The 27718-nt window shown below is 74.0% G+C and overlaps 2 protein-coding genes across 8 annotated transcripts; one reads left to right on the plus strand and one right to left on the minus strand.

Moving 5' to 3' along the window:
* On the plus strand, positions 1–16784 carry SLC4A2 (solute carrier family 4 member 2). Of its 7 annotated transcripts, XM_083825536.1 has the most exons (24): positions 1917–2068; positions 2118–2163; positions 7133–7267; positions 9043–9214; positions 9298–9533; positions 9630–9754; positions 9844–10070; positions 10698–10834; positions 11038–11218; positions 11302–11437; positions 11635–11818; positions 11944–12058; positions 12146–12330; positions 12452–12665; positions 12746–12967; positions 13102–13250; positions 13366–13560; positions 13641–13868; positions 14003–14092; positions 14358–14524; positions 14881–15134; positions 15264–15433; positions 15708–15881; positions 16014–16784. In XM_083825536.1, exons 3-24 carry the CDS (start codon positions 7208–7210, stop codon positions 16092–16094), a joined length of 3702 nt encoding a protein of 1233 aa, XP_083681662.1. In that variant the 5' UTR covers positions 1917–2068; positions 2118–2163; positions 7133–7207; the 3' UTR covers positions 16095–16784. The 7 variants fall into 7 exon arrangements, with proteins under 7 accessions (XP_083681658.1, XP_083681659.1, XP_083681662.1 ...); XM_083825532.1 differs by lacking the exons at positions 1917–2068; positions 2118–2163 and adding an exon at positions 1–137; XM_083825533.1 differs by having other exon boundaries at positions 1909–2163.
* FASTK (Fas activated serine/threonine kinase) lies at positions 16782–27718 on the minus strand. The gene is made up of 10 exons (XM_083825538.1): positions 27598–27718; positions 26781–27420; positions 24721–25191; positions 24071–24219; positions 23774–23990; positions 23436–23595; positions 23168–23259; positions 22337–22973; positions 21975–22089; positions 16782–17384 (listed from the first exon to the last, which is right to left on the minus strand). Exons 2-10 carry the CDS (start codon positions 27373–27375, stop codon positions 17298–17300), a joined length of 2523 nt encoding a protein of 840 aa, XP_083681664.1. The 5' UTR covers positions 27376–27420; positions 27598–27718; the 3' UTR covers positions 16782–17297.

Below are 27718 nucleotides of genomic sequence, written 5' to 3' on the forward strand. Positions count from 1 at the left end.
CCCCCCCCCCCCCCGCACTCCCCTCCCCTGGGCCGCGGGTTCGAGCCCCGCCGCCCCCCGGTGCCGTTCCCGTGCCGGGTTCCGGGTCCGCCCGGCCCCGCCCCGCGCAGAGCAGCCCGGCGCGGCGGGGAGCTCCGGTAAGTGCCGGGCCGGGCATCCCCGGCGGGACGCAGCGCGGACCCGCGAGCGGCTGCCGGCCACGTTCCGCGCCCCGCCGGGGCCCCGCCGCCATCCCCGTTCCGACGGGGCGCCCGCGGGGCGGGGGGGGCGCGGGCGGCTCCGGGGTCCCCGCTCGCACCGGGGCTGCTCCCGGCCGGTCCCCCCGTCCGCCGCCCCCGGCCCGTTCCCCCCGGCTTTCCGCGGGGCCCCGGAGCGCCCCTCCGCGCTTCCAGCGGCCGCCGGCGGGACCCGAGGCGCCTCCGGTCCCGTCCCGTCCCATCCCTTCCCGTCCCGTCCGGTCCCGTCCGCTCCCGTCCCGAGCCCCGCCGGGCCCCGCAGGACGCCCCCGGCTCCGGGGCGGCACCGGCCGCAGCGCCCCGCTCCCGGCCCCCCGGCCTCGCGGCTCGGCGCCCCCCGCCCGCGGTGCCGGTGCTTGCGCAAGGCCCCGGGGTTGGGTAACGCCGGCGCGGGCCCAGCCCCGCCGCTCGGTCCCGCTGCCGGTGCCGCCGCCTCCGGAGCGGGGTCGGGGCCCCGGGAGCGGCGGGGGCTCGGCGCCGCCACCCCCCCGGGGCAGCCCCGGTGGCGCTGGGGACGGTCCCGGAGCTGCCGGGGGGGGCGGGGGCCCCGCTCGGTAACTCCGGGGGGGCCCGGCCCCGCGGTGCCGCTCGGCCCCGAGCCCAGCCGGTGGCGCGGCGCCCGGCCCCGAGGGGGCCGCAGCTGCGGGGGGTCCACGGCCCGGCCCCCCCCCGCGGGGCAGCTCCTCCGCCGCCCCCCCCGGCCGCGCTCCCGGCAGCAGCGGTCGGTGTGCAGCCCCCCCGCCCCCCCGGCTGCCCGCACCTGCTGCCTGCACCCGTGGCTGGCGGCGCACGGCCGGGGGGCTCGGCGGGGACCCTGCGCGGGTGCCCCCGGTAACCCCCGGTTATCCCCGGTAACCCCCGGTAACCCCGCGGCCTCAGGCTGCCCGCCGAGCGGCGCCGCCTCTCCCCTGCCCCGCTTTGCTCCGCTCCCCCCCCCGGGCACGGGACACCGAGAAATGCTCTGGCCCGGCCCGGCCCGGCCCGGTGAGCTCCCCGGGGGCTGGCGGAGACGTGGCCGGGGGTGGCGGGTGCGGCGCCCATCCCGCCCCCCTCCTCCCCCCCGCCCCGCACGGGGCCAGGACGGGCGCAGGGGCACGGCGGCGACCCCGGGGCGTGGGGCCGGGCGGAAGGGAGCGCCCCCGGGGGCCGTGGGACCGAGCCTGGCCCCGGGCCCCGGCGCAGCCCTGTCATTAGAGGGGAGCGGATCGCCGCGCAGCCCGGGCTCGCTGCCCGCGCCCACCGCGACGGAGCCGGCGAGCGGGCGCTGAGGGCGGCGCAGCGAGCGGGTCTGCCCCCCCCCGGGCCCCCCAGCTCCTGCTGCTGCCACCCCGGGGCTGCGTCCCCCGGTGCCCCTCGTCCCGGTGCCTGTCCCCTTGTAGGATGCTGGCTCCCGGCGCTGTGCAGCCGCCGGTGCACGTCCCGCTCCCCGCAGTGCCCGAGCGCCCCGCTGCCGCCCGACCCTCCCCGCGCCCCCCCGCAGGAGCGGGGCCTCTCCCTTGGCACGGCCGCCCCCAGCCCAGCCGCGCTCGCCTCTCGCCGGCCCCCGTGCCCAGCGGGAGCCTCGCTGCGCGCAGAGGTGTGGCTGCCTCGGTAACAGTTACTGGGACTTGGCACTCGGGCTGTGTTTGGATAAAGTGGCCTGTTACAGGCTTGGCGAAACAAAGACTCGCTGCTGCTGCTGCTGCTGCTGTTTTTTTCTCGCGCACCGGTATAAAAGCTCCCGGCGTTGTCCGGGCACTTGGCAGCTCGGAGCGCGGAGCGGGCGGACAGACAGACAGACAGACGGCCAGCGGCCAGCTCAGCCCACGGCAGAGGCTGTGCCAAGGGCCCCGGCCCCCCCGGGACACGCTCCTGTCCCGGGGGCACCCGCGGGCCCTGCAGCACGGGAGCGAGGAGCGGCGGAAGCGCGGCGGTGCCGGGCGATGGGGTGAGTGGGGCCGGGCAGAGGCAGGGCGGGCACGCAGCCCCCAGCCCAGCCGGGGACATGGGGCTGGTGCCAGCGCCTGTCCCCGGGCATCCTGCCGAGCCCGCGGCGCGGCTGTGCCTGATCCCTCCCCGGGCGCACCCTGGGGCAGCCGCAGCCCTCGGGCCGGGGCAGGGGCTGGCGGATGCCGTGGGATGGAGCCCCTGGGCCGGGGCTCTGCGGGGTCTGGCCGGCAGCTCCCGGGGCCAGTCCTGTGCCCAGCCCCGTGTCCCCGTGCTGCCGGGGGGGGGCCGGTCCCCTGGGGCCATGGCGGTGGCACCGCGTGTGGGCGTGCGCGCAGAGCAGTGCCGTGATTCATCCCCTGGATCCGGTTGTTTTGAGGTCACTGAGCGGGGGGAGGAGGATATTTTTGGTGGCGGCTTCTGAAGTTGCTGTGTCCAGAAAACCTCGGCGGGCACGGGAGCCGTGCCGAGGGTGGCTGCGGCGTGGTGGTGGCAGCGGGCCCCGCTCCATCCCTTGCTGCCTGCCATGGCCGTGGGAGCGGGCGCGGGCTCCCTGGCCCTTTGCGCTGCAGGCCCGGCTCTGCCGGGGGCTCACGGAGCCACACGGAGCCGCCAGGTGAGCGGGGGGGCAGCGGGACCGGGGTGGGGGTACAGGGGTGGCCACACGCGCATGGCCACTGCAGGTGTCGGTGACCCGTGGGGAGCACGGTGAGCCCGGCACCCCGGGGCGCAGAAGCAGCCCTACCTTGGGGCGCTGGTCACGGGCTGGTGCCGCTGGCACGGCAGTGCCGGGCTGGGGCTGCGCTGCCCCGGCTGGCTGCTGCGCCCGGAGCACGAGAGCGCTGAGCAATGTCCTGGACAGGAGCAGGGGGATTTGTGCTCGCAGCCACCAAATTCCTCCTCGTCCTCCCGCCGCCGTTGGATGGGGTGGGCGGCCCGGTGCCCTGGGCTGAGCTGTGCCCAAGGCTGCAGCCCTGCTCTCCTGGGGGCTCCTCGTCACCACAGTGCCCACCAAGCTCCCGGTGCCGCGGTGGGGATGGGACAGGGACAGGGCAGCCCACCCGCCGCAGAGGGAGGGGGCTGTCCCGCGACCCGCATGGCGTGGGGCTGGAGACAGCGCGGGGGCTGCGGGGGGTCCTCGAGGTGCCAGCCCCAGGCAGCACCCCCAGCCTGCGCTCCGCGGGGGCGCGGGGACCCCGTCCCACCGGGCCGGGGCAGTGTATGCAGCTCTGTGGGGACGTGGCCGTGCCTGGTCCCCCTCGGGTGCTCTGGGACACAGTGCACAGAGAGACGGGTGGGGGCCCGTGCATGGAGCATGGGAAAAGGGGACTTTCCCCCCCCCAAAAAGCCCCGGGGGTGGGGGGCCCACGGCTGCTGGTGACCTGGTGCAGCGTCCCCTCTGGCAGCTCACAGCAGGTGTACGGGGGGCACAAAGCTGCGGGGAGCAGAGCCCCGCGGGGTCAGTGGTGCCCGTCACCACACAGCACCCGGCGGTCCCCGCGTGGGGCCGGGCTGCCGGCCGTGGCACCGGGGCTCCTCGCTCCGCTGGCCGGGGCAGGGCTGGGGCCGGGGCACGTCCACCCGGCGCAGGGCACGGCCTGACCAGCGCCGCACCGTGCCTGTGGCAGCGCACCCGGAGCATGACAGGGGCAGTCCCCGTGGACCGGGCCCAGCTTGGGCAGCGGTGGCTGGGCTGGGCCCCGTGGCCAGGCTGTGGATGCGGCTCCAATGCCCGGAGCAGTGGCCGCCGAAGGCTTCTCCCTGGCCTGCGGGCACAAACGTGCAGCACGCGGATGTGTGCCTGGGGCATCCACCTCTGGAGAGACACGGGGGTGCTGTGGGGGGGGCACGTGGGCTCATCATGGGTGGCCAGCGGCACGGGCACGAGTGGTGTTGGTCCTGCATCCAAGGAGCAGCTGCTGGGTGCTGCCGGCCTGCGGCGGGGCAGAGCAGGCCCGGGTCAGGGAGCAGCCCCGGGAGCTCCAGGCGTGGTGCCGCGGGGCCGGGACGATGCCCTGTAATCGTCTTAGGCGGGATCAGGCGGGCAGGTCGAGGCTGGCCCCAGGAATGCGGCGGCAGCACCGGGGCGGCAGCAGCAGAGCCGGCTCACGCACAGGCACCGATCGGAGCCAGGCGGTAATTAATGGAGCAGAGCGGTGTTGGCAGCCCTATCTCCCTATCTGAGACCTGCCCTGCTTATCTGAGCTGGATTGTTCCCTGCAAACAAGAGCCCATTGTGCTGCGCCGAGGGCCTGGGAAACGCAGCACACGGAGCGCTGCGGGACCGGCTCTGGTGCGGGGCGGTGCTGCGGGGCGCGGGGGGCACCGGCCCCCGGGGGGCTCCTGCGGGGCCAGGGAGTGCAGGGACCAGGGCGCCCTCCCGTCCCCGCGGGGCTGCAGGGAGCGGGTGCGGGAGCCAGCGCAGCGCCCGGTGCGGGTGCGGGAGCGCCTGACTCGGGGCTCCTCGTGGCTCCTCTCACGGCCGCGGCACGAGCTGCTGAGCCGTTTCCGCCCGGCCGCGCTCGCGGTGACTCAGCCGCCACCGGGGCAGCAGAGGCCCTGGCGCCCGTCACCCTTTCCAGCGGGGTCAGCCAAGGGCGCCCGCAGCCCTTGTGGCCGGCGCTGCGGCTCCGCCATCCCCGCGGTCCTGCTGGGTCCCCGCTGTGGCACCGCCAAAGGCAGGGGGAGCGGGGCAGTGCTCGGAGCCCCGCTTTTGGGCAAGGGGCAGGCGGTGCAGGGGTTGGACGCGGGTTAGCGCGCGGCTCCCGGTGCCCATGAGAACACGGCTCAGGACTGCTTCCCAGCTCCGCTCTCCCCAGAGCAGTCCCAAAGATGTTTATGAGGCTCTAATCCCTGTGAGCTGCAGCCAGGATTAAACGCGGCAAAGCCTCTCAGGGCAGCGGCGAGCGCGCTCCCGCACCGGACCTGGCACCCCTGGGTGGGGGCCCGGCACCGCCTGCCTGGTGCGGCTGGGACGGGGGCACCGCGGCGGGGCTGCCCCCATGGGGCGACGCGGCCATGACCCCACAGCGGGGCTGGAGCCGCGTGGAGGCTCCGGCTGCACCCAGCCAGGCTCTTCTGGGTGCCTCTGCCCCCGCTGCATGCTCGGCACGTGCTGCCGCTGTCCGGTGGCTCATCCTCCCCATCCCCGTGCCCGGGTGCTGCCTGGCACAGCAGAGTACACGCCCCCCCCCGCCCCCCCCCCTGCCCTTCCCCACCACTGCAGCCCTTGGGGCTGGGGGGGCGCAGTGGCACGGGGCCCCCAGGCAGGGTGCAGCCCACGGGCACGTTGCGCTGCGTGTCCCCGTGCAGGGAGCACAGCACCCCCGTGTCCACATGGGGTGCGGATCCTTCTGCACCACCCTTGAGTCCCCCTGCACCCAGGAAGGGCATTTTGGGGGTCCCGGCTCTGCCGGGGCAGGCACCAGTTTGTGCCCCCCCACCCCCAGTTCCAGCCCCACTGGGCACACTGGCGAGACCAGAGCCACGCAGTTCCTTGCAGAGATGACGGGAACTGGGGCCTCCCGGCCGTCCCCGTGCCCTGCAGGGTGCGGTGGCCGCAGGGGCCGCAGGACGTGTCCCTCCCCGGGGCTGCGGGGCACACACCGGGGCTCCCCGTCCCGCGCCCCGGCCGGCGGCGGGGGAGTGGCAGCGGCGGTTTGGCGGGCGCCCCGGCAGGTCGCTAATCTGCGCTCGCTCGGCTGGAATGTGGATGTTCTGGCTCCGGCCCCGGGATTAGGGAGCAGCCGGAGCCGGGCAGCGCCGAGCCCAGAGCAAGCAGACGCGGGCAGAGCGCCGTGCCGCGCTTGGCCCCGTGTCAGCCGAGCGGCACCGCGCTGGGGCCGAGCCGGGCCCTAGGAGCCGCAGTCTCAGCGGACGCCGAGGCCGCAGCTCCTTGAGGCCGGCCGCAGCCCCCGCTCTGGGCACGGGATGGAGAGGGGGGGAGCGTGGCCCCGTGCCACCCGTGGCGGTGTTTGTGCTGGCAGGGTACGGCCAGGCACCCCGGCCCGGGGGCGGCGCACAAACGCCGTCCTTATCTGCGGCGTGCCTGCCCCGGCCTCGCCTCCCCTTGCTGATGGGCAGCAGCCACCTTGGCAAGGGCACGGGGCTGCGGGGACGGCTCCTGGAAAACCCCGCGGTGTGGAAATTGTGGCTCAGGGCAGCTCCCGCCCGCTCCTGGGGGCGCTGCCATCGGGGGGGCGGGGGGGGAAGCAGCCCCCCTAAGGCCCGGGGGGGCCCAGCAGCCTGCGGCAGCCGGACCCCACGTGCGGGGTAGCGGCGGCGTGGGGCGTGCGGAGGGGTTGCAGGTGTGGGGCGGCGGGGCGGGAGGGGTGCCCATGCCGGACGGCGAGGCACCCATGTGAGGCGCAGTCATCCATCACCACCCTCCGCGGTCCCCGCCGTCACGTGGGGCCGCCTCCCGCAGCAATAAACCCCACACGCCGGGACCGAGGGCTCAGCCGGGTCCCGGGGAGCTGCCGAGGGCAAGTGGGGGGGCGTGGGGGGCTGCAGGGGGCGAGGGGCTGGAGGAGGGCGCGTGGCAGGGTTTGGGGCGAACGAGGGCAGCGGCGGGACCCATGGGGGTGCCCGTCTGGGGGTCCCTGCCGCACGGGGCTGGGTTCAGCGCACGCTCAGGGTCACGCCGAGGGGCTGGGCCCCGTCCAAGCCCAGCCCTGGGCCCCGCTCTCCTCCGGCGTTTGTCTTGGCGCCCGCTCTCCCGCTCGGACCCAGCGGCCAAGACAAACCCGGCTGGAGCCGGCCCCGGGGCGCAGCCTGCTCCGCTGTTTTCTTTCTCTCCCCGGCCCCCGGGTCAGCCGGAGGGGACGCCAAGCGCGGCCGCCCTCCCTGCGGGGCAGCCGTGGGGCTGGAGGTGGCACCCAGTGCCGGGGTCGGGGGCATGGCTGGGCAGCCGCACGGCCCCACAGGGCTCCCGGGGAGCCCCCACCGAGCCCCCCGCTCTGCTCCCCCAGGTTATGCTGCCCCAACACCGCCCTCTGAGTCCCCGTGAGAAGGAGAAGGGCTAAGCGGGCCCCGCGGCCAGCGCCATGAGCCACTCCCAGGTGTCCTCCGAGATTCACCACATCGTCTCGTCGGCCTTCGAGAGCGTAAGTGCTGCCGGGGGGCCGGGGGGCTGCGGGCAGTGCTCTGCCGGGCGAGGGGAGCCGCAGCGTCCTGGGGCACAGCATGGGGCGGGATGGCACGGCACGGCACAGCAAGGCACGGCCCTGCTGGACCGAGGGGCTGCCAGCGGGGCCGCACGGCGCCCAGCCCGGTGCGCTGCCACGGGGCAGGGCTGTGGGGCTGGGGGTGCCCTCGAGGGCGGGCTCTGCCGGTGCCGTGCCCGGTGCCAGCGCGCGGCTCGGCTCTGCTGGGGTTTATGGGGCTGCCGGGAGCGGGGTTAATGATTAACCCCTTGTGGCACGCGGGATGGCTGCCCCATGCCATTGGGCAAGTCCCCATCGCCGCGGCACGTGATCGGGGATGGGACCTGCGGGTGGCACAGGCGCTGTGGCCCCAGCCCCTTCCTCACCGCTCCGCCACCCATGGATTTCCTCCTGCACCCCCGGGTAAGCCGTGGCCTCGCATCCCGCGCTGCCCGGCCACGGGCTCCTGTCCCCACCCGTCCTGGGGCCCGAGGCTGGGCCATGCCGGTGGCAGTGCCACCAGCGTGCCAGGGACACGGGGCATCGCCCGCCAGAGCCGCTGCTCGGACGGGGAGGGCTCAGCCCCGGGGACCCGCGGAGGGGGCCACCGGTGCCCGGTCACGCCCGGCCAGGAACGGGGGCGGGTTTGGCACGGGGGGGGGGGGGGTCCTCGGCGTGACCGCGGCCAGGGTTCAGCGTGGGGGCACGGGGCTGGGGGCCAGGGCTGGGGGCTGCGCTCACAGCACAGGCAGCGATGGGGGGTCCCGGGGGGGGCAGCAGGGCGCTGGCGGTTGGGGAGCGGGGGCGGCGTGCGCAGGCTGGGGACTGGGGGGAGCCCTGGGGGGGGGCGGCTCCGGGGGGGCTCCGCCCGGCTTCTGTCGCCCCGCCGGGACGGGGCCCTCTGGGGTCGCCCCGGGTCGCGGTGGGGCGGGGGGCGGCGGGGGGGGGCTGGCCATGGGGGGGGGGGCTGGCAGCGCCCCCGCCCCTCAGCCCGGGCGGGTCCGGGGGGGCGGCGGCGGCGGCGCGGCCCCGAGCGGGACCCGGGCACGGCCGGGGGGGGGGGAACGGGGCGGGGGGGCCGCGCGTGCCCGCGGGATGAGGGGGCGGGGCGGGGCGGGGGGGGCCGGGCAGCCCCGAGCAGGCTCCGCGCAGCGCGGGGGGCGCCGTGCACACGGCGGGGGGGGGGCGCGGTGCCGGGGGGGGCCGCGCGGTGCCGGGATGCTGCGGGCGCGGCGCGGTGCCCTCTGCGGGCCGCCGTCACCTTGAGGCGGGCGCGGGGCGGCTCCGTCAATATTTGGCGAGGCGGGGGGGGGCCGGAGCCGCCGCCGTGACCTTCGCGGCCGCGCCGCCCGCCGCCCCCATAAAGCGCCGCCGCCGCCGCTGCGGGGGAAGCGCCCGGGGGAGGCCCCGCACCGCCCCGCACCGCCCCGCACCGCGCCGCGCCGCCATGACTCAGGTGGGGACGGCACCGGCCGGGGCGCGCCGCGCCCGCACCCAGCGCCCGCACCCAGAGCCCGCACCCGGCCCCCCCCGCACCGCACCCGCACCCGGGGCCGGGGCCGGAGCACGGCGGGGGCGGGGAGCGGACACGGCACCGGGCGGCGGGGGGGCGGCACCGGGGGGGCGACACCGGGGGCTGCGGGGCGCGGGGATGCGCGGTCGGGGCTGGGGGGACCGGGGGGGCCGGGGGGGGCGGCGGGTCCCGGTGCCCGCTCAGCCCCGCGGCCGTCCCGCAGCCCGAGCAGGATGCGCTGGGCCCCGGCTCGCCCAAGTTCGGGGAGGAGGAGGAGGAGGAGAAGGACCTGAACAAGGCGCTGGGCGTGGAGCGCTTCGAGGAGATCCTGAGCGACTCGTACCCCCGCAACGCGGAGGAGGCCGGGCGCAGCTACGGCGAGGAGGACTTCGAGTGTGAGTGGGGCCGGGGGGCGCGGGCAGGGCCCCGGGCAGGGCGAGCGGGGCGGCAGCGCGCCCACCCCGCCCCGTTCCCCCAGATCACCGCCAGTCGTCCCACCACATCCACCACCCGCTCTCCACGCACCTGCCCCCCGACACCCGCCGCAAGAAGGGAGCACCCAAAAAGGGCAAGAAGAAGCGCCCCCGCGCCTCTGCCCCCGGCGAGACCCCCACCATCGAGGAGGCCGAAGAGGATGAGGACGAGGCGGGCGACACGGAGACGGAGCGCTCCGCGGAGGAGCTGCTGCAGGGCGCCCCGCCGGAGGCGGTGCAGGTGGGGGCCAGCCGGGGCAGGGAGCGCAGGAGCCGGGGGGCTGCTGGTGCCCGTGGGGCTGCAGCAGCAAATTTCTCCCCCCGCCCTTCGCCGCAGTTCTTCCTGCAGGAGGACGAGGTGGCCGACCGCCGCGCAGAAGAGCCAGCGGCACCCCCGGCACCGCCAGCCCCCCCGGCAGAGCCCTGCGGGGCTGTGTCCCCCAAGGCAGCCAGGGCAGCCAGGTGAGAAATGGGTCCGGGGGTCCGGGCACCCCGTCCTGTGGGGCTCAGCAGGGGTGGTGCTCAGCCCCGGGGTGGTGCCTGCGTTGCAGCCCCAATGCCGAGGAGGGACGCTCAGCTGAGGGCCCCGCCACCGAGGAAGCCGGTTCCCCCGGCCGCCCCGCGGCCAAGTCCCAGCCGGGGCACCGGAGCTACAACCTCCACGAGAGGCGGCGGATCGGCAGCATGACGGGCGTGGAGCAGGCGCAGTACCAGAAGATGCCCACAGACGAGTCGGAGGCCCAGACGCTGGCCTCGGCCGACCTGGACTACATGAAGAGTGAGTGGGGTCTCAGACTGGCGGGCGAGGGGCTCTGGGGAGCACGGAGCTGTGCCGGCTGCTGCAAAGCCGGAGCCGTGCACGGGGCAAGCGGGGCTGGGGCCGGCCGAGCGGGGCTGGGCGCAGGCTCTGGGCGCAGGGGATGCCGGGCGCCGAGCACAGGCAGGAGCAGCGCCAGTGGCGCTCAGCCAGGGGCTGGCACCCAGGGCGGCTGGAGCAGGAGGCGGCGGCGATGCCTCCCCCGAGGGCTCTCCGGCTTGCAGCTCCGGGACTTCCAGGGCTGCTTTTGCCATAACAGCTCCCTGGGGGCCTCTCTGCCCTCAGCGCACCCGCAGCCCGTTGGCAAGGGGTGCAGGGCGGCTGCTGCTCGCTGCTGGCCCCCCCGCTGTGCAGGTGCTTGCCAGCACACGGCCCCCATCCCCCCGGGCCGAGTCCCACCCCCTGCTCCCGTGGCCCCCCGGTCCTGTGGTGGCCGTTGCCCTGCCGCAGCTGCAGTCCCTGAGCTTGCCGGGGGGCTACTGCTGGGGAAGGGCTCCCCATGGCTGCGTGGTGCGGGGGGCTCTTAGGGCCGTGCCCCCCACGGGTTACCCACCTGCCTCCACCGCCGTCCGTCCCCGTTTCTGGCAGGTCACCGCTTCGAGGACGTGCCCGGGGTGCGCCGGCACCTCGTGCGGAAGAGCGCCAAGGCGCAGGTTGTCCACGTCAGCAAGGACCACAAGGAGCCGAGCACGCGGCACCGCAAGCAGGACCGGCAGCCCCACGAGGTGGGGTCTGCGCCCAGGGGGGCTGGGGCACGGCGGGGGTCCCACTGCTCGCGTGGGTGCCGCGGAGGAGCCGAGCGAGTGGCAGCTCCGCGCGGGAGCATCCCCACGGGGCCATCTCGCTCAGGGCCCGGTGAACGGGGGCTGCCAGCGCATGGCCCCCCCGCTGCCGTGGGGTGTCCCCGCTGACCCGTGTGTGCCCGCAGGTGTTTGTGGAGCTGAACGAGCTGGTGGTGGACAAGAACCAGGAGCTGCAGTGGAAGGAGACAGCGCGCTGGATCAAGTTTGAGGAGGACGTGGAGGAGGAGACGGACCGCTGGGGCAAGCCGCACGTGGCCTCGCTGTCCTTCCGCAGCCTCCTGGAGCTGCGCAAGACCCTGTCCCACGGTAGGGCAGGGGGGCAGCCCCTCAGGGCACAGGCGGGCGTAGCCCTGGCCCCGCTCGCCTCAGCCCCCTCTCCCTTGCCCCAGGCGCCGTGCTCCTCGACCTGGACCAGAAGACTCTGCCGGGGGTGGCTCACCAGGTGGTGGAGCAGATGGTCATCACCGACCAGATCCGGGCCGAGGACCGCGCCAACGTGCTGCGGGCGCTGCTGCTCAAGCACAGGTGAGCAGGGGACAGCAACCCGACAGCGTCCCACTCCTCTGGGCTCTGCTCCCCACGGCCGCGGGGACAGCACCGTCCCTGGTGCCACCGGTCCCTGCCGGGACGCTGGGAACTCTCCCGGGGCAGTCAGTGCCAGCAGCCCCTCGGGTACGCGGAGCTGTCGGGCCGCCGCAGACAGCCCTGGGTTTGTCCCGCAGCCACCCGAGCGACGAGAAGGACTTCTCCTTCCCCCGCAACATCTCGGCCGGCAGCCTGGGCTCGCTGCTCGTGCACCACCACAGCACCAACCACGTGGGCGAGGGCAGCGAGCCGGCCGTCACCGAGCCCCTCATCGCCGGCCACGCCGTGGAGCACGACACGCGGATCGACGTGGAGCGGGAGGTGAGCCCAGCACCACCACTGCGCTGTGTCCCCAGCCCCCCCCGCGCCTTCCTCTGTCCTGCTGCCGCTCCTCATCCTCGGGCCGGGCCCTGGCCTGAGCTCCGCCGCACACTCTGCCCCCCCAGAGGGAGGTCCTGGCCCCAACGCCCCCGGCTGGCATCACTCGCTCCAAGTCCAAGCATGAGCTGAAGCTGCTGGAGAAGATCCCAGACAACGCCGAGGCGACGGTGGTGCTTGTGGGTATGGAGGGGCGGCAAGGGGGGGGTGGGGGGGCTCCACACGCCAGGCACCCCGAGGTGACCCCCTGCATCCCTTGGACACCCGCAGGCTGCGTGGAGTTCCTGGACCAGCCCACCATGGCCTTCGTGCGGCTGCAGGAGGCCGTGGAGCTGGACTCGGTGCTGGAGGTGCCCGTCCCTGTGCGGTTCCTCTTCGTGCTGCTGGGGCCCAGCAGCACCCACATGGACTACCACGAGATCGGGCGCTCCATCTCCACCCTCATGTCCGACAAGGTGAGCGCCGCCTCCTGGGCCGCGTCCCGTCTTTGGGAATGTGTCCTAGAGGCGTCCCCTGCCCATGCCCCCGCCTGGCTCGAGTCCCCCGGCCGGGGGCTCTGACCCCGCCGTCCCGCAGCAATTCCACGAGGCCGCCTACCTGGCCGACGACCGCCACGACCTCCTCAACGCCATCAACGAGTTCCTGGACTGCAGCGTGGTGCTGCCGCCCTCGGAGGTGCAGGGCGAGGAGCTGCTGCGCAGCGTCGCCCACTTCCAGCGTGAGATGCTGAAGAAGAGGGAGGAACAGGAGCGGAGGCTGCTGCTGGAGCCCAAGTCCCCCGAGGAGAAAGGTGCTGGCGGGGCCGGGGCAGGGCAGGGTCTCGGCGGCGTGGCGGCGTCTCACCGCCCGTCCGTCTGTCCCGGGGTGCAGCACTGCTGAAGCTGAAGGTGGTGGAGGGCGAGGGCGAGGATGAGGACGACCCCCTGCGGCGCACGGGCCGGCCCTTTGGGGGGCTGATCCGGGACGTGCGGCGGCGCTACCCCAAGTACCTGAGCGACTTCAGGGACGCGCTGAACCCGCAGTGCATCGCAGCCGTCATCTTCATCTACTTTGCTGCGCTGTCCCCAGCCATCACCTTCGGAGGGCTGCTGGGTGAGCTCTGGGGTGTGCTGTGCTGCGTGGGGACGGGGCACGCAGTGCTCGGGGGGATGGAGCAGCGCGCTGCCTGGGGACAGCAGGGCGCAGACCTGTCCCGCCTGCTGTGCCTGACCCTGTCCTGCCCGCAGGGGAGAAGACGCAGGACCTGATCGGGGTGTCGGAGCTGATCATCTCCACGTCGCTGCAGGGCGTGCTCTTCTGCCTGCTGGGCGCCCAGCCCCTGCTCGTCATTGGCTTCTCGGGGCCCCTGCTCGTCTTTGAGGAGGCTTTCTTCACGGTGGGAACTGGGAGGACATTCCTGGGTGCTGGGGGGGCAGAGCCCACGGCTGGGTGCTCTGCCCGGCCCTGGGGCTGTCCCTGCCGCTGACACCCGCCCGTCCGTCCGCCCGCAGTTCTGCACGTCCAATGGCCTGGAGTACCTGGTGGGACGCGTCTGGATCGGCTTCTGGCTCATCCTCATCGTGCTGGTCATGGTGGCCTTCGAGGGCAGCTTCCTGGTGCGCTTCGTCTCCCGCTTCACGCAGGAGATCTTCGCCTTCCTCATCTCCCTCATCTTCATCTACGAGACCTTCTCCAAGCTGGCCAAGGTGAGCCAGGGGTCCGGGATGCCTGCGGGGCAGTGCGGGGGCCAGGACGGGCCTGACACCCCCACCCCCCGCTGCTGCAGATCTTCCAGGAGCACCCCCTGCACAACTGCACGAGGGCCAACGGCACGGAGGCGGAGGCCTGGAGGGACGGCAGCACGGCCCCGGCCAACAGCACGGGGGGCCGCGCTGCCGCCAAGGTGACGGGGCAGCCCAACACGGCGCTGCTCTCGCTGGTGCTCATGGCCGGCACCTTCTTCATCGCCTTCTTCCTGCGCAAGTTCAAGAACAGCCGGTTCTTCCCCGGACGGGTGCGTGGGGCAGGCGGGACGGCGGCGCGGGCGCTGCGCGGGGCCCTGGGGTGAGCCCGGCTTTGGGGGGCAGGGCTGAGCTGGTGGGGGGGCGGGCAGGGGCTGGGGCCGGGCTGACGCTGCTCTGCCTCCAGATTCGGCGGCTCATCGGGGACTTCGGGGTGCCCATTGCCATCCTGGTGATGGTGCTGGTGGACTACAGCATCCACGACACCTTCACGCAGGTCAGCACCAAGCCGCCGCCACGGCGGGACCCCCCCCCCCGGCCCCGTTCCCTCCTGGGCCTGGGGGTGACGGGCGCAGGCACCGGGCCCCACGGCACTCGGCCACCTCGGGCTCCTGGCGTCCCCCTGCCTCAAGCCCCGGGGGTCCAGCCCCATCGGGTGCCTCTGTGCCCTAGCGTGGGGCGGGGGCCTCCTCGCTCCCGGGGAGCCGGGGGCTGGGGCCAGAGCCTGCGGTGCCCCCCCAGCATTTTGCGCCCCCCCACAGAAGCTGAGCGTGCCCAGCGGGTTCTCGGTGACGGCCCCGGAAAAGCGGGGCTGGGTGATCAACCCCCTGGGCGAGAAGAGCGACTTCCCCGTGTGGATGATGGTGGCCAGCGGCCTCCCCGCCATCCTCGTCTTCATCCTCATCTTCATGGAGACGCAGATCACCACGTGAGCGCGGCGGGGCCGGGCTGGGGGCCCAGCAGCACCGTGCGGGGCACGAGCGGGGCAGGGGGCGCCGTGCCGTGCCGAGCCTTGCCTTGCTATGCTGTGCCATGCCGTGCCATGCTGAGCCATGCCTTGCTATGCTGTGCTGAGCCATGCCAAGCTGTGCCATGCCAAACTGTGCCATGCTTTGCTGAGTTGTGATCATCTGTGCTGAGCCATGCCATGCCAAACTGTGCCATGCCATGCTGAACCGTAGCATCCTGTGTAGTGCTGAGCCACGCTGTGCTGTACCGAGCCATGCCAAGCTGTGCCATGCCGTGCTGTGCTGAGCCATGCCAACAGTCCGCCCTTGTGCCCAGGCTGATCATCAGCAAGAAGGAGCGGATGCTGCAGAAGGGCTCTGGGTTCCACCTCGACCTCCTGCTCATCGTGGCCATGGGCGGCTTCTTCGCGCTCTTCGGGCTGCCGTGGCTCGCCGCGGCCACGGTGCGCTCCGTCACGCACGCCAACGCGCTCACCGTCATGAGTAAGGCTGTGGCGCCCGGGGACAAGCCCAAGATCCAGGAGGTGAAGGAGCAGCGGGTCACCGGGCTGCTGGTGGCCGTGCTCGTCGGTAGGTCCAGCCCTGCCCGCCGGGGTCCCAGGTGGCCACAGGGCCTGGGCAGCCATGGGGGGGGGCAGGGAGGGCTGCAGGGGTGCGGGGGTCAGTGGGCACTGCACAGACACCCCCCCCTCTGCACAGGGCTGTCCATCGTCATCGGGAAGCTGCTGCAGCAGATCCCGCTGGCCGTGCTCTTCGGGATCTTTCTCTACATGGGCGTCACCTCCCTCAATGGCATCCAGTTCTACGAGCGCCTGCAGCTGCTGCTGATGCCCCCCAAGCACCACCCTGATGTCCCCTACGTCAAAAAGGTTGGGGGGGGGGGGGGGGTGTGCCACGGGTGGGTGAGGCCGTGCCCTGCCTGGTGGGGTGCGGGACCCTCGCCTGAGGCACCCTCGGCTGTACCGGGGTCAGGGGCACCAGGGCACCTGTGGGACCCTTACCTTGGGGCTTGGGGGGGGGGAGGGGGAGGGGGGGCACAAGCAGGGCTGCGGGAGCCAGGTCACAGGGTGGGGGCTCAGCAGGGTGAGGTGGGGGGGACGCAGGGTCCCATGTGCCCCGTCCCTGACGCCCATCCCCGCGCAGGTGCGCACACTGCGCATGCACCTCTTCACCGGGCTGCAGCTGGCGTGCCTGGCCGTGCTGTGGGCTGTCATGTCCACGGTGGCCTCCCTGGCCTTCCCCTTCATCCTCATCCTCACGGTGCCACTCCGCATGTGCCTGCTCAGCCGCATCTTCACCGACCGCGAGATGAAGTGTGTAAGTACCAGCCCCGCGGCGCCGGGGTGCGCCGCAGCCGTGCCCTCCTCGGGGAGGGACGGGGACGGCAGGGGGGCGGCATGGGGGCGGCAGGGGAGCCCCCCGCTGCGCGCTCAGCCCCCGCTCCTCCAGCTGGACGCAGACGAGGCCGAGCCCATCCTCGACGAGCGGGAAGGTGTGGACGAGTACAACGAGATGCCGATGCCAGTGTGAGCCTGTGCCAGCCAGCGAGCCGCCCGCGGGGCCGGGCACGGCCAGGCCCCCGTGCTGCCGCCCTGCGCGGGGCTGGGGGCAGCGGCTGCGCAGCCGTGCCTGGCCGGGGACGGGCACCCCGCGCCCCTGGGGCTCCGCTCTGCCGGCCGGGGGCCCCCTGCCAAAGAGAAGCCGTCCCGTGGCCTCACCCCACGGGGACCCCCCCAGGGCACCCCGCTCGCCGCTGCTGCAGCACAGGGGGCCCGTGCCTTTGGTCCCCCGCCCCCCCGGACACATCCTGACCACGCCGTGGGGCAGAGCCCTCCCACCACTCCCCTGCAGTGCTGCAGGTCCGTGCCCTGCCCCAGCTCCTCTGCCACCCTGGCCTGGCCCTGGGCTCCTGCCCGACAATCAGGTGTTAACTGAATACCACCGTGTTTTATTTAACGTAAATGGCAATAAACAGCTTTATAGCGAGCGTGGCGGGATGAGGAGCGCCGAGGCAGCCCGGTGTGGAGGTGCGGGGGGGGCAGCCCCCCCTGCCCTGCCCCACGGCCGCCCGCAGCAGGGCAGGGCTGCCGGCAGCACCCGCGCACGGCGGTGGGGTGCTGGCCCTGGGGACCACGGCCGCCCCCCGCCACCTCCCGGGCAGCCCCGGGGCCGGGGGCAGCCCGCTGCCTCGTACTAATAAAGAGAACGGACTTTGCACACTTTTCACCAGTTTTATTGTAAAGTTAACCCCTGCGTCCCAAGCACCCCCCTCCTCCCGCCCAGGGCCCCGGGAGCAGCCCCTGTGCAAGTGGCCGCGGCCCTGCCCGACCCCCTCCTGCCCCAGCGTGGGGCTGCCACGGCCCCTACGGGGGGGGCCAGGCAGAGCCTCCCCCCCCTCCCCCCCGCGGTGTGTTGGGGGCCCCGGACCCCCCACCCAGGACCGCCAGAGCCCTTCAGCGACCCTGAGGCCGGCGGGGCCGGGGGTGGCCGTCAGGGGCCCGCGCCCCCCGGCGTCACGCAGCCCAGGGCTCCCGCCACGCAGCGGTCACGTCGCGCCCCTTCCCCACGCTCACGGCAATAAATAGCTCGCACCACCCCGGCCCCACGTCGCAGAGCAGGTGCCCGCGGCTGAGCCCCGCTCCCCACGGGAAGGGGGCAGCTCCGTCCCCCCCCCAGCCCCGGCCAGGGGCTCCGCGCCCGCCCCAGCGCCCACCCGGCGAGGGCTGAGCCCCCTCAGAAGCGCAGCTCCCTCAGCTTCTGCCGCAGGTAGTGCTTGGCCTCCTCGATGCCACTCACCTTCTCCAGCTCCGTGTAGGGCAGCTGAAACGGGACAGGAGCGTCAGTGCAGCCCCACGAGCTGGGCGGCTGCCTCTCACCCCCCCCCGGCACATGGTCTGGGCAGGGAGAGCCCCCCCGGCACGGGCAGACCCCACAGGGGCAGGGGCTGGGGATCGCTGGGGGACAAACGGGACTCGGGACCCTTCTCCGTGGTGCGTGTGGGGTCAGCGCTGCTCTGTCCCCAGGGGATCGGCAGCTGCCCCGCGGCCCGAACAGCCGGGCAGGGAGCGCCCTTCCACTGCCGGTGCCCCCGGGCGGCCGCGGCTCCCTGCCCTCTGGCCAGCCCCACGTCGGGCAGAGCCGGAGCCCGCGCGGCTCTGGAGGTCCGGCTGCACCCCCAGCCTCCCCCTGGAGCCCCCGCACCGGGCCCAGGGTGTGGGACTGGTGGTTCCTCCTCCGTTCTCCACGAACCGTGCAAGGCCACCGGGAGAGGGAAGGGGACGGCCCTCGGGTCTCTGCCCCGCAGGCGGGAGGCAGAGCACGGCCATGGGGGGCACGGCGCCCATCAGCCCCCCACACGCAGCCTCCGGCAGCGGAAAGCCCCGAGCCGAGCCCCGGTCACCACCTCCCCCACACGGCGCCGTCCCGCAGCCCACCGGGGAGCCCTAAACGTTCCCCCTGCCCTGCGCCCCCAGACCCCGGTGCGTGAGGGGGGGGCACCCCCAGGGCGAGCACGGGCACTGCTGGGGCCCAGTCCCGTTGCCCGCACCCAGCCACTGCCTGTGGACTGCGGGGAAAAACCCCAACTGCCCCATTCCCACGTTGGCAGCGCTGGCCCAGGGCTGCCTGGGGACAGGGGGAGGCTCCAGCTGGCACCCGAGCGCCCGCGGCCACCCCGGGGGCTGGAGGAGCCGCGCTGTTTGTGCCTGCTTCAGCCCCGTGCGGGGCAGCGGCCGAGGGCTAACCCGACACATCGCCTCGCGGGACGGGCGCTGCCACCCTCGGCGGCCTCACGCTGGAGAGGAAACCTTCCCCTCCCCTCGGGGCCAAAGGAAACGCAAGGAAACCGCAGGCTCGGCCCCGCGAAGAGGCAGCGACGGGGCTGGGCGCGAGCCCGGAAGGAGCCGTAAGGGGGGAAGTGCCCCACGCGTGGCTGGGGGGGTCCCCAGGGGGGTCCCGTTACACCACAGGCACCCGGCACTGCTCGGGGGCCTCCCCCCCCTCAGGAGCTGCAGGGCTCCCCGCACAGCGGCCTGCCCAGGAGGCGGCTTTTTTGCACCAGCTCATGGAGAACCGGGGCCAACGGCGGGCACCCTGCAGGGACGGGGCGTGGGAGCCTGGCACAGACGCGGGGGCTGAGCGGAGAGCTTCAGGCCCAGAAGAGCAGCCCAGGGGCATTTCCGTCCTTCTGGCCAGCTCCCACAGCCCCCCCCGGCATCCCCAGCTGCAGGGAACAGGGAGGGACACGCGGCGGAACGGGCAGAGCCAGAAACGGTCCTGGGGGGCCCGAGGCCGGATCCTGACACGGTGCTGCGCGGGGCCTGGGGCCCGTCTGCTGCCGTCACAGCAAACACGCCGGGCGCAGGCCGGGGCAGAAGACAGCCACCGACACGGCACGGGCAGAAGGGACCCAGGGACCCCCTGGCTGCGGGGGCTCTGAGCTGCGCGTTTCTGGCCGCTTGGCCCCGGCACCGCCGCCTCCTCCCACGCTCGGCTCCGCACACCCAGTGCCCCGGGGCTGCCCTGCCCGAGCACCGGCGGCACAGAAAGCCCCTGGGGCCAAAGGGGCTGGGAGCGAGCGGTGCCACGGCCAGGACGGGCTGGGGACGGCAGGTGGGGCCGCTATTCCAGACAGGATCCCGGGAGGGAAGGGGGCTGGCAGGGGTCAGGACCACGGGGGGAAAACAGAACTCTGCCTCGGCAAGGGCCGAGCGCCCGGCCGCCCGCACCGAGGGGCAGCGGCTCCAGGCCCAGCCCATGGAGCCCAGCGGAGGACGGGAAGGGAGCGGGTGCGAGACCAGCAACGCACCCCACGGGTACCGCGGGCAGCCCCGAGGCGCTGCAGCACAGAAGGAGCCGTTGGAAGCCAGCCATGGCCCCACGGCCGCCGGGCCCGCCGGGCAGGCCGCGCAGCGGGGAGCTGGCACGCACCGTGGGGACACGGCCGGGGCCGCGGCGTGCCAGCCGTGCCAGGCAGCGCAGGCCCAGCAGGGAGGTGGCAGCGCCGCCGCCAGCAGTGGGACGTCAATTAAGCACGAGGCGGGCCGAGCGGCCAGGCCCAGGGCTGCGAGCGGAGCGCCCTGCCCGGCTGCAGCCCCGGCTCCAGCGGCATCCCGCGGGAGGCAGCCCATTTAACAACCCCGCTAACCCCATTTAGCAACCATTTAACACCCCCGCTAACGAGCTGGGCGACATCGAGCGCCCCGCGGCGGGGCCGCAGGCAGCACGGGGCCAAGGGGTGCAGCGGGTCCCCATGCTGCCCTTCGGCAGGGCCCCCCCGGGCCGAGGAACAGCCCCGGGCCAGGCTGGGGGCCGCCCCACGGGAGGTGGGCTGGCAGGAAAGGGACGGGGGGCCCGGGCAGGCAAGGGCTGGGGGAGGCCGGCGGCCCCCGGGCTAGGGCAGCGCGGCGAGGGGCGAGGGAACCGACCCTTCGCTGCCGCACGGCCTGGAGCGTGTCCAGCGCTGGGCGGCCCGGCCCGAGGCGGGGGCACGGGGGGGTCAGGGCAGGGCCAGGGCACACGCGTGGTGCTGGCAGAAGCGCGACTGCTCAGCCTGGAGAAGGGGAGGCCTGGGGGCACCTTGTCTACAGGCACCCGGGAGGAGATGGTGAGGACAGAGCCAGACTCCCCGTGGTGCCCAGCAAACGGGACTGAGGCAGTGGGCACACCTAAAATATAGGAAACCCTACTTACACTTCAGCAGCTGGTTGTCTGAAATGTGAGAAGAGGCTTTGTCTGTGAGCACGGCTGGACGCTGGAGCAGGTGACCCAGAAAACAACCGACCTCCAGCGCTGGAGGCCTCTGGGGCTCGGTCGTGGCACCGAGCAACCAGCCCCAGCGCGCCCTGCTCGCAGCAGGGGCTGGGCTCCACCTTCTGCAGGGCCCTGCCAAGCGCAGCTCCCCACGGCTCCCGTGAAGGCGCCGGGAGGAAGCAAACCTCAAACGAGAAGAGCAAGAAGAACAGCCGAGCTGCGACGGGGCCTCGGCTCGGGAAGGAATTAAAGCGCCCGGGGTCCTCCTTTTTGTAAAGGGCTGACCAAAGGGAACAGGAGAGACCTCTGGCACCGCAAGCGCAGGGAGAAGGTAACCGCAGAGCCGCGCGCCACTGGTGCGGTGCCAGGCCTGGCGGCACCGCGGGCAGCCAGCGGGCCTAAAACCACCACAGGCCCCCGCACGCAGGGCCGCAGGGAGCCGCCAGCACGGGGCGCTGCGGGCGGGGGAGAAAGGACCCGCTCAGAAAGGCACCGAGTGCTCGCGGGCAGAGCTCCTCGGGTGGCGGCGGGCTGTAGCTGTCCCACACGGGGCTCTGGCGGGGGAGCCGCAGGGGTTGGGCCGGGGGCCAGGACGAGCTGAGCTGGCTCACCCCACGCAGCCCCATGCCGCACGCGGGGGCCTCAGCGCCGAGGGACGGAGCCGCAGGACAGGGGCCACGAACCGTGCGTGCCACGCACGGCCCACGCGCGACTCCTCTCCTACCTGCCCGCCGCTGCCTGTCGGAGGGGGCACGTGGGGGGGGGGGCAGCGCGCTCCTTGTGGCACGCAGGAAGCGCCCCGGCACGGCCGCGGGGGCAGCCCCACGCCCCGGCCCCCCCAGCGAGGAGCCGGGCCTCCCGCAGCGCGGCCCCCAGGGGAGCCCAGCAGCAGCACTGCCGTCACGGGGCGCCCAGAAGCCACCATGAACATGGGATTCTGGGCCCCACGCTGCCAGCTCCGGGGTCAGGAGCCGCGGGGCTGGCGGCAGGGGAGGGCCTGCAGCCCTGTCGCACCGCCGCGTGCCTGAGCGCGGCCCCGGAGAGTCTCTGACTCTCTGCAGAGAAGTAAACGGGGCGAGAGCCCCGCGCTTCTCAGCTGCCTTCCTCGGGAGCACCTCCCCTCCGGCTAACGGCTCAGGACAGCCGGACGCCAGCCGCACACACCGCAGTAACGCCCCGAGCGCACGCAGACACCAGGGCGCTCGCCGAGGGCTCGCCGTCCCCGGCCACCGCCCAAAGCCACCCGGCCCCCAAAGCCGGGGTCACTGAGGGGGGCTCGCCCCACGGCTCCCCCCGCGCCGGGAGGAGCTGCCTCACCCTGCCCAGCTCCGCGCAGCGCCGAGGACGGAGCAGCAGGACGGGGGCCCCGCGGGCCCTGCGGTGGCAGGGGACGGGCCGACCCCTGCTCGCGTGGGGGCCAGGCACGTGCCCCACCCGGGTGCCAGGGCTCCTCCTGCCAACGCGGCCGGGTGGGAGCCCTGGGGCGGGACGGGGCAGAAAGGAGCAGGGAGCGCGGGGACGGCTGCTCGGGGGCGGCCCCCCGGCAGTGACGCCAGCTCCGGGCCGGCCCCCCCGCCGCGTTTGGGCCGGCCCCGTGCCGCCTGGCAGCGCCGGTTCCGCCCGAGGGGAAGAGGGGCCGGGAGCAGCCCGGGCACTCACCTGCACCAGACAGTAGCCCAGCAGCCGCAGGTGCCTGTCCCGCATGGCTCGCGAGCCCACCAGGATGTCGGAGTTCTGGCAGTAATGCCACTTGTCGTTGACCGACAGCACCACCCTGCAGGGACAGAGCGGCGGCAGGAGGGCAGCACCGCGGGCAGCACCCCAGGGCGCCGCGCCCGCCTCCCCGGGACCGTGCAGGAGGGAAGCAGGGGGAGGGCACCCCGCTCCCGGCGCCGGGGGGGGAGCAGCCGTGCCCTGCGCGGGACAACGCTGCGCCCCCGTACCTGACCCCGCGGGGCGCAGGGGGGCCGGGGCGGCCGTGCTGCAGGGGCTGGGGGGGCGCGGGGGGCTCTGCTCGGTACCTCTGAATCTCGTCGGCTGCCGGCGGCCCCTCGCCGGGCCCCCTGGTGGGGCTGGGCCGGCACGGGGAGGGCGGAGGGCAGGCTTCCTCGGCGGGCGGGGGGCTCCGTCCCTCCGCGTCCTCCTGGGCCTGCTCCCCCTGGAAGCAGCCGTGCTCGCGCTGGGGGCAGCCGGCCGCCGCCGCCGCCTCCTCCTCCAGGATCTTGCCGATGGGGAACTGGAAGAGGGTGGCCGCGGAGGAGCCCCGCGGGGAGCAGTCAGGGGTGCCGGCGGGCTGCGCGGAGAGGCACTCGGAGGGGCTGCTCAGGGTGGAGCTGCCCTGGCTCTCCAGGGAAGACTCTTTGCTCAGGCCGCGGTAATAGTCCGAGGGGGGCTGGTAGCAGGGTCCCCCCGGGGCCGGGCACAGCGTGGAGAGGAAGCGCCCCGCCAGGTTGTTCTCCCGGGGGGCCGGGGGGCTGCCCGGCGTCTCCGGAGCGAACGGGGCAAAGTCCTGCAAGTCCGAGGCGAGGGCCAGGACGCTGGAGCGCAAGGAGATGGCGGCGGGGGACGCCGCGGCGTGGGCGGGGGGCGCCTTGGAGGCTGCAGGGACGCGGGAGAGGGGCAGCACCGTGCCCGAGCGGTTAATCCACAGCAGGAAGTCTGCGGGGGGAGCGCGGGGTCAGCGCCGGGCCCGCGAGCCCGCCGCGATGAGCGACGGGCCTGGGGACCCCGAGAGCCCTGGGGCGGGAACGCGCCCTGGGCCGGCTCCGTGGCACCCGGGCTGAGCTGGGGAGGGCAGCGACCACCAGCCGGGGCTGGCCCTGCCCCGAGCGCCCGCCGCCGAGGGCCGGTACCTGTGCAGTATCCGGGGGGCAGCACCTCGTCCTGCCGGTAGCACTCCTCTCCCACCAGCTGCCGCAGCGCCTCGGCCACGAGCCCCTTGTAACTGAGCAGGGACAGAAGGGTCGGCACAGGCCCGCCAGGCCCCCGGCCCGCCCCCCAAGCACCCCGGCCCGCCCCCTCGCTCCTCCGGGGCACACCCGCGCCCCGGACGATGCCGCGCTGCAGGGGACGGGCAGTGGGTGCTGTCAGGGCCCTGCTCTCCTGCGCGCCCCCTCTCACCTGTACTTCCTGTTGGCCTCGTCGGCCGTCAGCGCGTGCTCGAACATCAGGACGCGGTAGCGCGGGTCGAGGCGGGGGCCGCTGTAATCGCGGAACTCCAGCTCCACCGCCGCGTCCAGCAGCGAGAGGTAGCGGCGCACGATGAGCGCGTAGGGGCTGCCTGCGGGGGGACGGGCGGCTGGAGGCGGCCCTGCGGCTCCCCGCCGCGCGCCCCCGCCGCAGCCACCCCGAGCTCCCCGAGCCGACGCGCCGTGCTCAGCCCGGGGCGTCCCAGAGCCGCCCCCACCTCGCCGCCAGGCCTCAAGGGCCGGGATTCCCCTGGGGAGGGCCCGACGTACTCATCACGTTGGTGATGAAGGCCGGAGAGAAGACTTGGTGCAGGACGGTCTGGGGGAAGTGGCTGAGCTGGAACATGGACATGAGGATGTTGACGGTGGCCAGGGGCGAGCTGCCCGCCTTCTGCTCCAGGATGGCCTCCAGCTTGGGGAAGAGCTCGCCGTGGTTGGACGGGCGGTAGTTCATGCGGCTGAAGGGAAACACCAGCTTCTGGATCACCTGCGGCCGGAGGGAGACGGAGTCGGGCCGGGCCCCGCAGGCAGCCCCGGGCCGCCCCGCGGAGCGGGCAGGACGCTCACCTTGCTGTCCAGCTGCTCCCCGCGCTTCAGAAGGAAGTTGGCGATGGTATCGAGCAGCCGCGGCTCGCGCAGGCGGTGCCGGGCCACGTACTTGGCGATGAGGGCCATGGTGTAGGGGGTCAGGTTCTCCGCCTTCCTGGGAAGCCACTCTGCGGGGCAAGCCGCGGCGGGGCGTCACGCAGGTGCCGGCCCCGGGCCGCCGCTCCCCAGAAGCAACCGCAGAAGCGAGGGTTGGGGGGAGGCGACAGGAGCCTGGCAACGGGGCCGAGATCCGAGCAGCTCCCCGGCAAACGCGCAGTTACCGGGCTCCCGGCAGGCCGAGGGACCCCCGCCCCACGCACCCAGGCAGCCCAGGCAAAGAGCCCCAGCGTGCAGGGGACAGGGGCGGTTCTGCAGGACCCCCCCAGGAACCAGCCCGCTGCCCTGGCGCCCAGCACGAAGGGGCAGGCGGGGCGGTCGCCGGCAGGGTGGTGCAGAAGCGTCTCCTGCTCCAGCCGCCAGCACCACGGGCCTGGAGCTCCGCACGGCCCCGGCCGGCCCCGGCACGGCCCCCGACGCGCTCTGGGGCTGGAGAAGAGGCTCTAAGGCCACGGAGCGCACCGAGAGAGCCCCGGGGTGAGGCTGGCAGCCGGCCGGGCCCCCGCCCCTACCTGCCATGCTGCGGATGAATCGCTCCTGGCGGTTCTCGTAGAAGAGCTGGGAGCTGAAGATGGCCTCCAGGGCCTTGTTGTTGGCCTCCTGGGCGCACAGGGCCAGCATCTCGTCCAGCAGGGCCAGCTCGTGCTCGCGCATGGCGCTGACCTGCCCCAGCGTGTGCCGGACGAGGCGCAGGATCTTGCGGTTGTTGATGAGCTGCTGGTCGGAGGCCGGGTGGCCCTGCAGCGCCTGCGCGCGCAGCCGGTAGTAGGAGAGGAGCAGGAAGAGGGTCTGGGGGTGGCGCTCCTTCTCCAGGTGCCGCTCCAGGCTGCTGAGGCACGACTCGACCAGGGGGTGCGGGCTGGACGGGTGGAGCCTCATCACGCTGCTGAACACCATGGAGACGTCCTTCTGGTTGAAGCGGCCCAGGCGGCTGCGGGACTCGTCCTCCAGCACCCGCACCAGCGGCGACTCCCCGGGCAGGCCTGCAGGAGGGGCGGCGTCAGGGACCCCCGCGCTCGCCAGCTCAGGCGCGAGACCGCAGCCAGAGAGGAGCAGGTTCCTCACGGCTGCGTCGGGCCAGGGAGGAGAAGGGGGAAGAGCAGAGCTCGGGCTGCGCCGTCAGCGCCTCGGCACTGCGGAGCCAACCCTTCGGGGCCCTCGGACCGTCCCCTGCCACCCCACCGATGCAGAAGTGCATTGACTGATCTGCAGAAGTCAGGCTGATTTTTTAGGCCCCGGACTCCCCCGGGATGAATAATGCACCTCGGAGCACTTTGAGCTTTGCTTAGAAACCAGCCCAGGCGTCGGCACGCCACCAAAACAGAACCTGCCCGCGCGGCAGGAGTTTATCCTTGCACGTTTCTAACTTTCTCCTCTCAGAGTTTGTAGCTTCGATGCGGTCCTCCGCGCTCAGCTCCCGGGGGAGGCACTTCTCCTAACTCCGGGCTCATTATTTGGCCACAGAAGGACGAGAGGCCACGGGCACAGTGCGATTACGAAAAATGGCAAAGGCCGTGCCTGGCGTGTCAGGAGAGATATTTCCAGCGGGCGCATGAAGCGTTCTGCACGCCGTATGAGGCTCCCGGAGCCCGCTGATCTCCCACGCCAGCTGACAGGATTTCGGTTTTTAAAAGGGCTTTAAAGAAAGCAGGGCGGCAGGGGGTAAGTCGCTGCGCGTTACCGTTAATCAGGAATCAGTCGGGAGGTGGGAAGCGAAGAATTGGTCTGAGCGGTTGCTTTGTTCCCCCAACTGCCCTGGGAAGGGCGGGTTAGCACCTTCATTAACGAGCCGGTGAGCAGGGAGGGCTGGCTCAGGGAACAAAGCGTGGGTCAAAACCAGAGCAGGCCGGGGGAGCCCAGCTCGGGGGAGAGGCGGCCGACAGCCCAGAGCTCGGTGCCAACGAACACGAAGCACCGCGGGGCCGAGGGGGGCAGAGACCTCCCCCTGCCTTTGGCAGGACCTCGACTCCTGCACCGCCCCCGGCAGGCAGCGGGCGGCTGGGCACGCGGCTCGGCGCGGCGACAGAAAACTGAACCGAGTGGCTGGGAAGGGCAGCGTGGGACGCGGCAGCACGGGGCGGGGAGGGCAGGCACCTGCTGCCACAGGCAGCCACCGCACGTCATCCCTCCGCAACAGGCGGGAGGAGGACACGGGGAGCCCTGTGAGGCCCTTCATCAGGCTAACGAGGGGTCTCTCGGGACACTGCCTGCAGGCCGGAAAGGCGGCAACAAGGCCGGAGAGGCTCCGCGACACGAGGGGCTGCTGCCGCGGACGAGGATCCAGAGCCGCTGGAAGGCCCCTTCCTACGAGGCGCCCGGTGACCCGAGGCCCCCAGCTCCCGCAGGAGCAGCCCCCTTGGTTTCCATCCCGCCACGTGCCCCAGGCAGAGCCTCCGCCCGCAGAGGGCTCAGCTCCGCCTGCACGCAGCCAGCACGGGCAGACGGATTCATACTCGGCAGCTCCCGTCCCAGCGCACCGGGACCGGCGGGCTCCCTTCTCCCCATGTGACCTCGGAGCACCCACCGCCCCCCACGGCCCTGCCCGGGCGCAGGACCCTCGCAGGACACTCACCCAGCGCGGCGGCGGCGTAGAGGCAGTTGACGATGCTGAAGTTGTCGAACTTGGGGCAGCCGCTGATGATGGCCTGGCAGAGCGTCTGGAACTCGGGCTGCTCCAGCACCTGGCCGGGCCCGCGGCTCTCCCCGGTGACGGCGGCCGGGCCCTGCTGCTGCTGCAGGAGCTGGCCCAGCTTGTGCAGGGCGATGGGGTAGTGGCTGGCGGACACCTTGCCGGGGTTCTGCGTCACCCAGCGCAGCACCTCGCCGACGCTGCGCGAGCGCTCGATGAGGCGCTTCATGGTGAAGAAGGTGTCGTAGCTCATCTTCTCCTGCACGAAGCCCCAGCTCCGCCTCTTGCCGGGGCCCCGCGGCCTGCCGCCGTCCGGGGCGGGGGGCGGGGGGGGCGCGGCGGGGGGCACGGCGTGCAGCAGCCCATGGCCGTAGGCGTCCAGCGGCAGCAGCACGGCGCGGGGCTTGGCCCTGCCGGCGCAGTAGCAGGCGGGGAACATCCCGGCCCCGCCGCCCTCACCGGCCGCCGGCCCCCGCGGGCCGCCGGGCCGCGCACCGGGGCGGCTCAGGGCGCGGAGCCATGGCGGCAGGCGCAGCATGGCGCGGCCGGGGCGGCGCGGGGGGCTCCGACCGGCCGGGGCAGCCTGCGGGGAGAGGAGGCGGCGCTCAGCGGGGCCGCAACGGGCCCCGCCCGCGCAACGGGAACGGAACGGAACGGCCCGGCCCCGGCCCCCCGGCCCGCCCCGCGCCCCCCGGCTCCCGGCCCCCGGCCCCGCCCCGCCCCCCGCGCCCGGCCCCGCGGCAGCCCCGCCCCCCCCTACATGGCGCTCGCGGCCGCCCGGGACCCGCCGCGCCCCGCGCTCAGCGCCGCCCGGCCGCCGAGCCCGCCATCTTCCCGACGGCCCCCGCGGCGCCGGGGGACCGCCCCCCCGCGCGGGACGC

Source organism: Anser anser (assembly GCF_964211835.1).
Source record: "Anser anser genome assembly, chromosome: 2".
NCBI lineage: Eukaryota > Metazoa > Chordata > Aves > Anseriformes > Anatidae > Anser > Anser anser.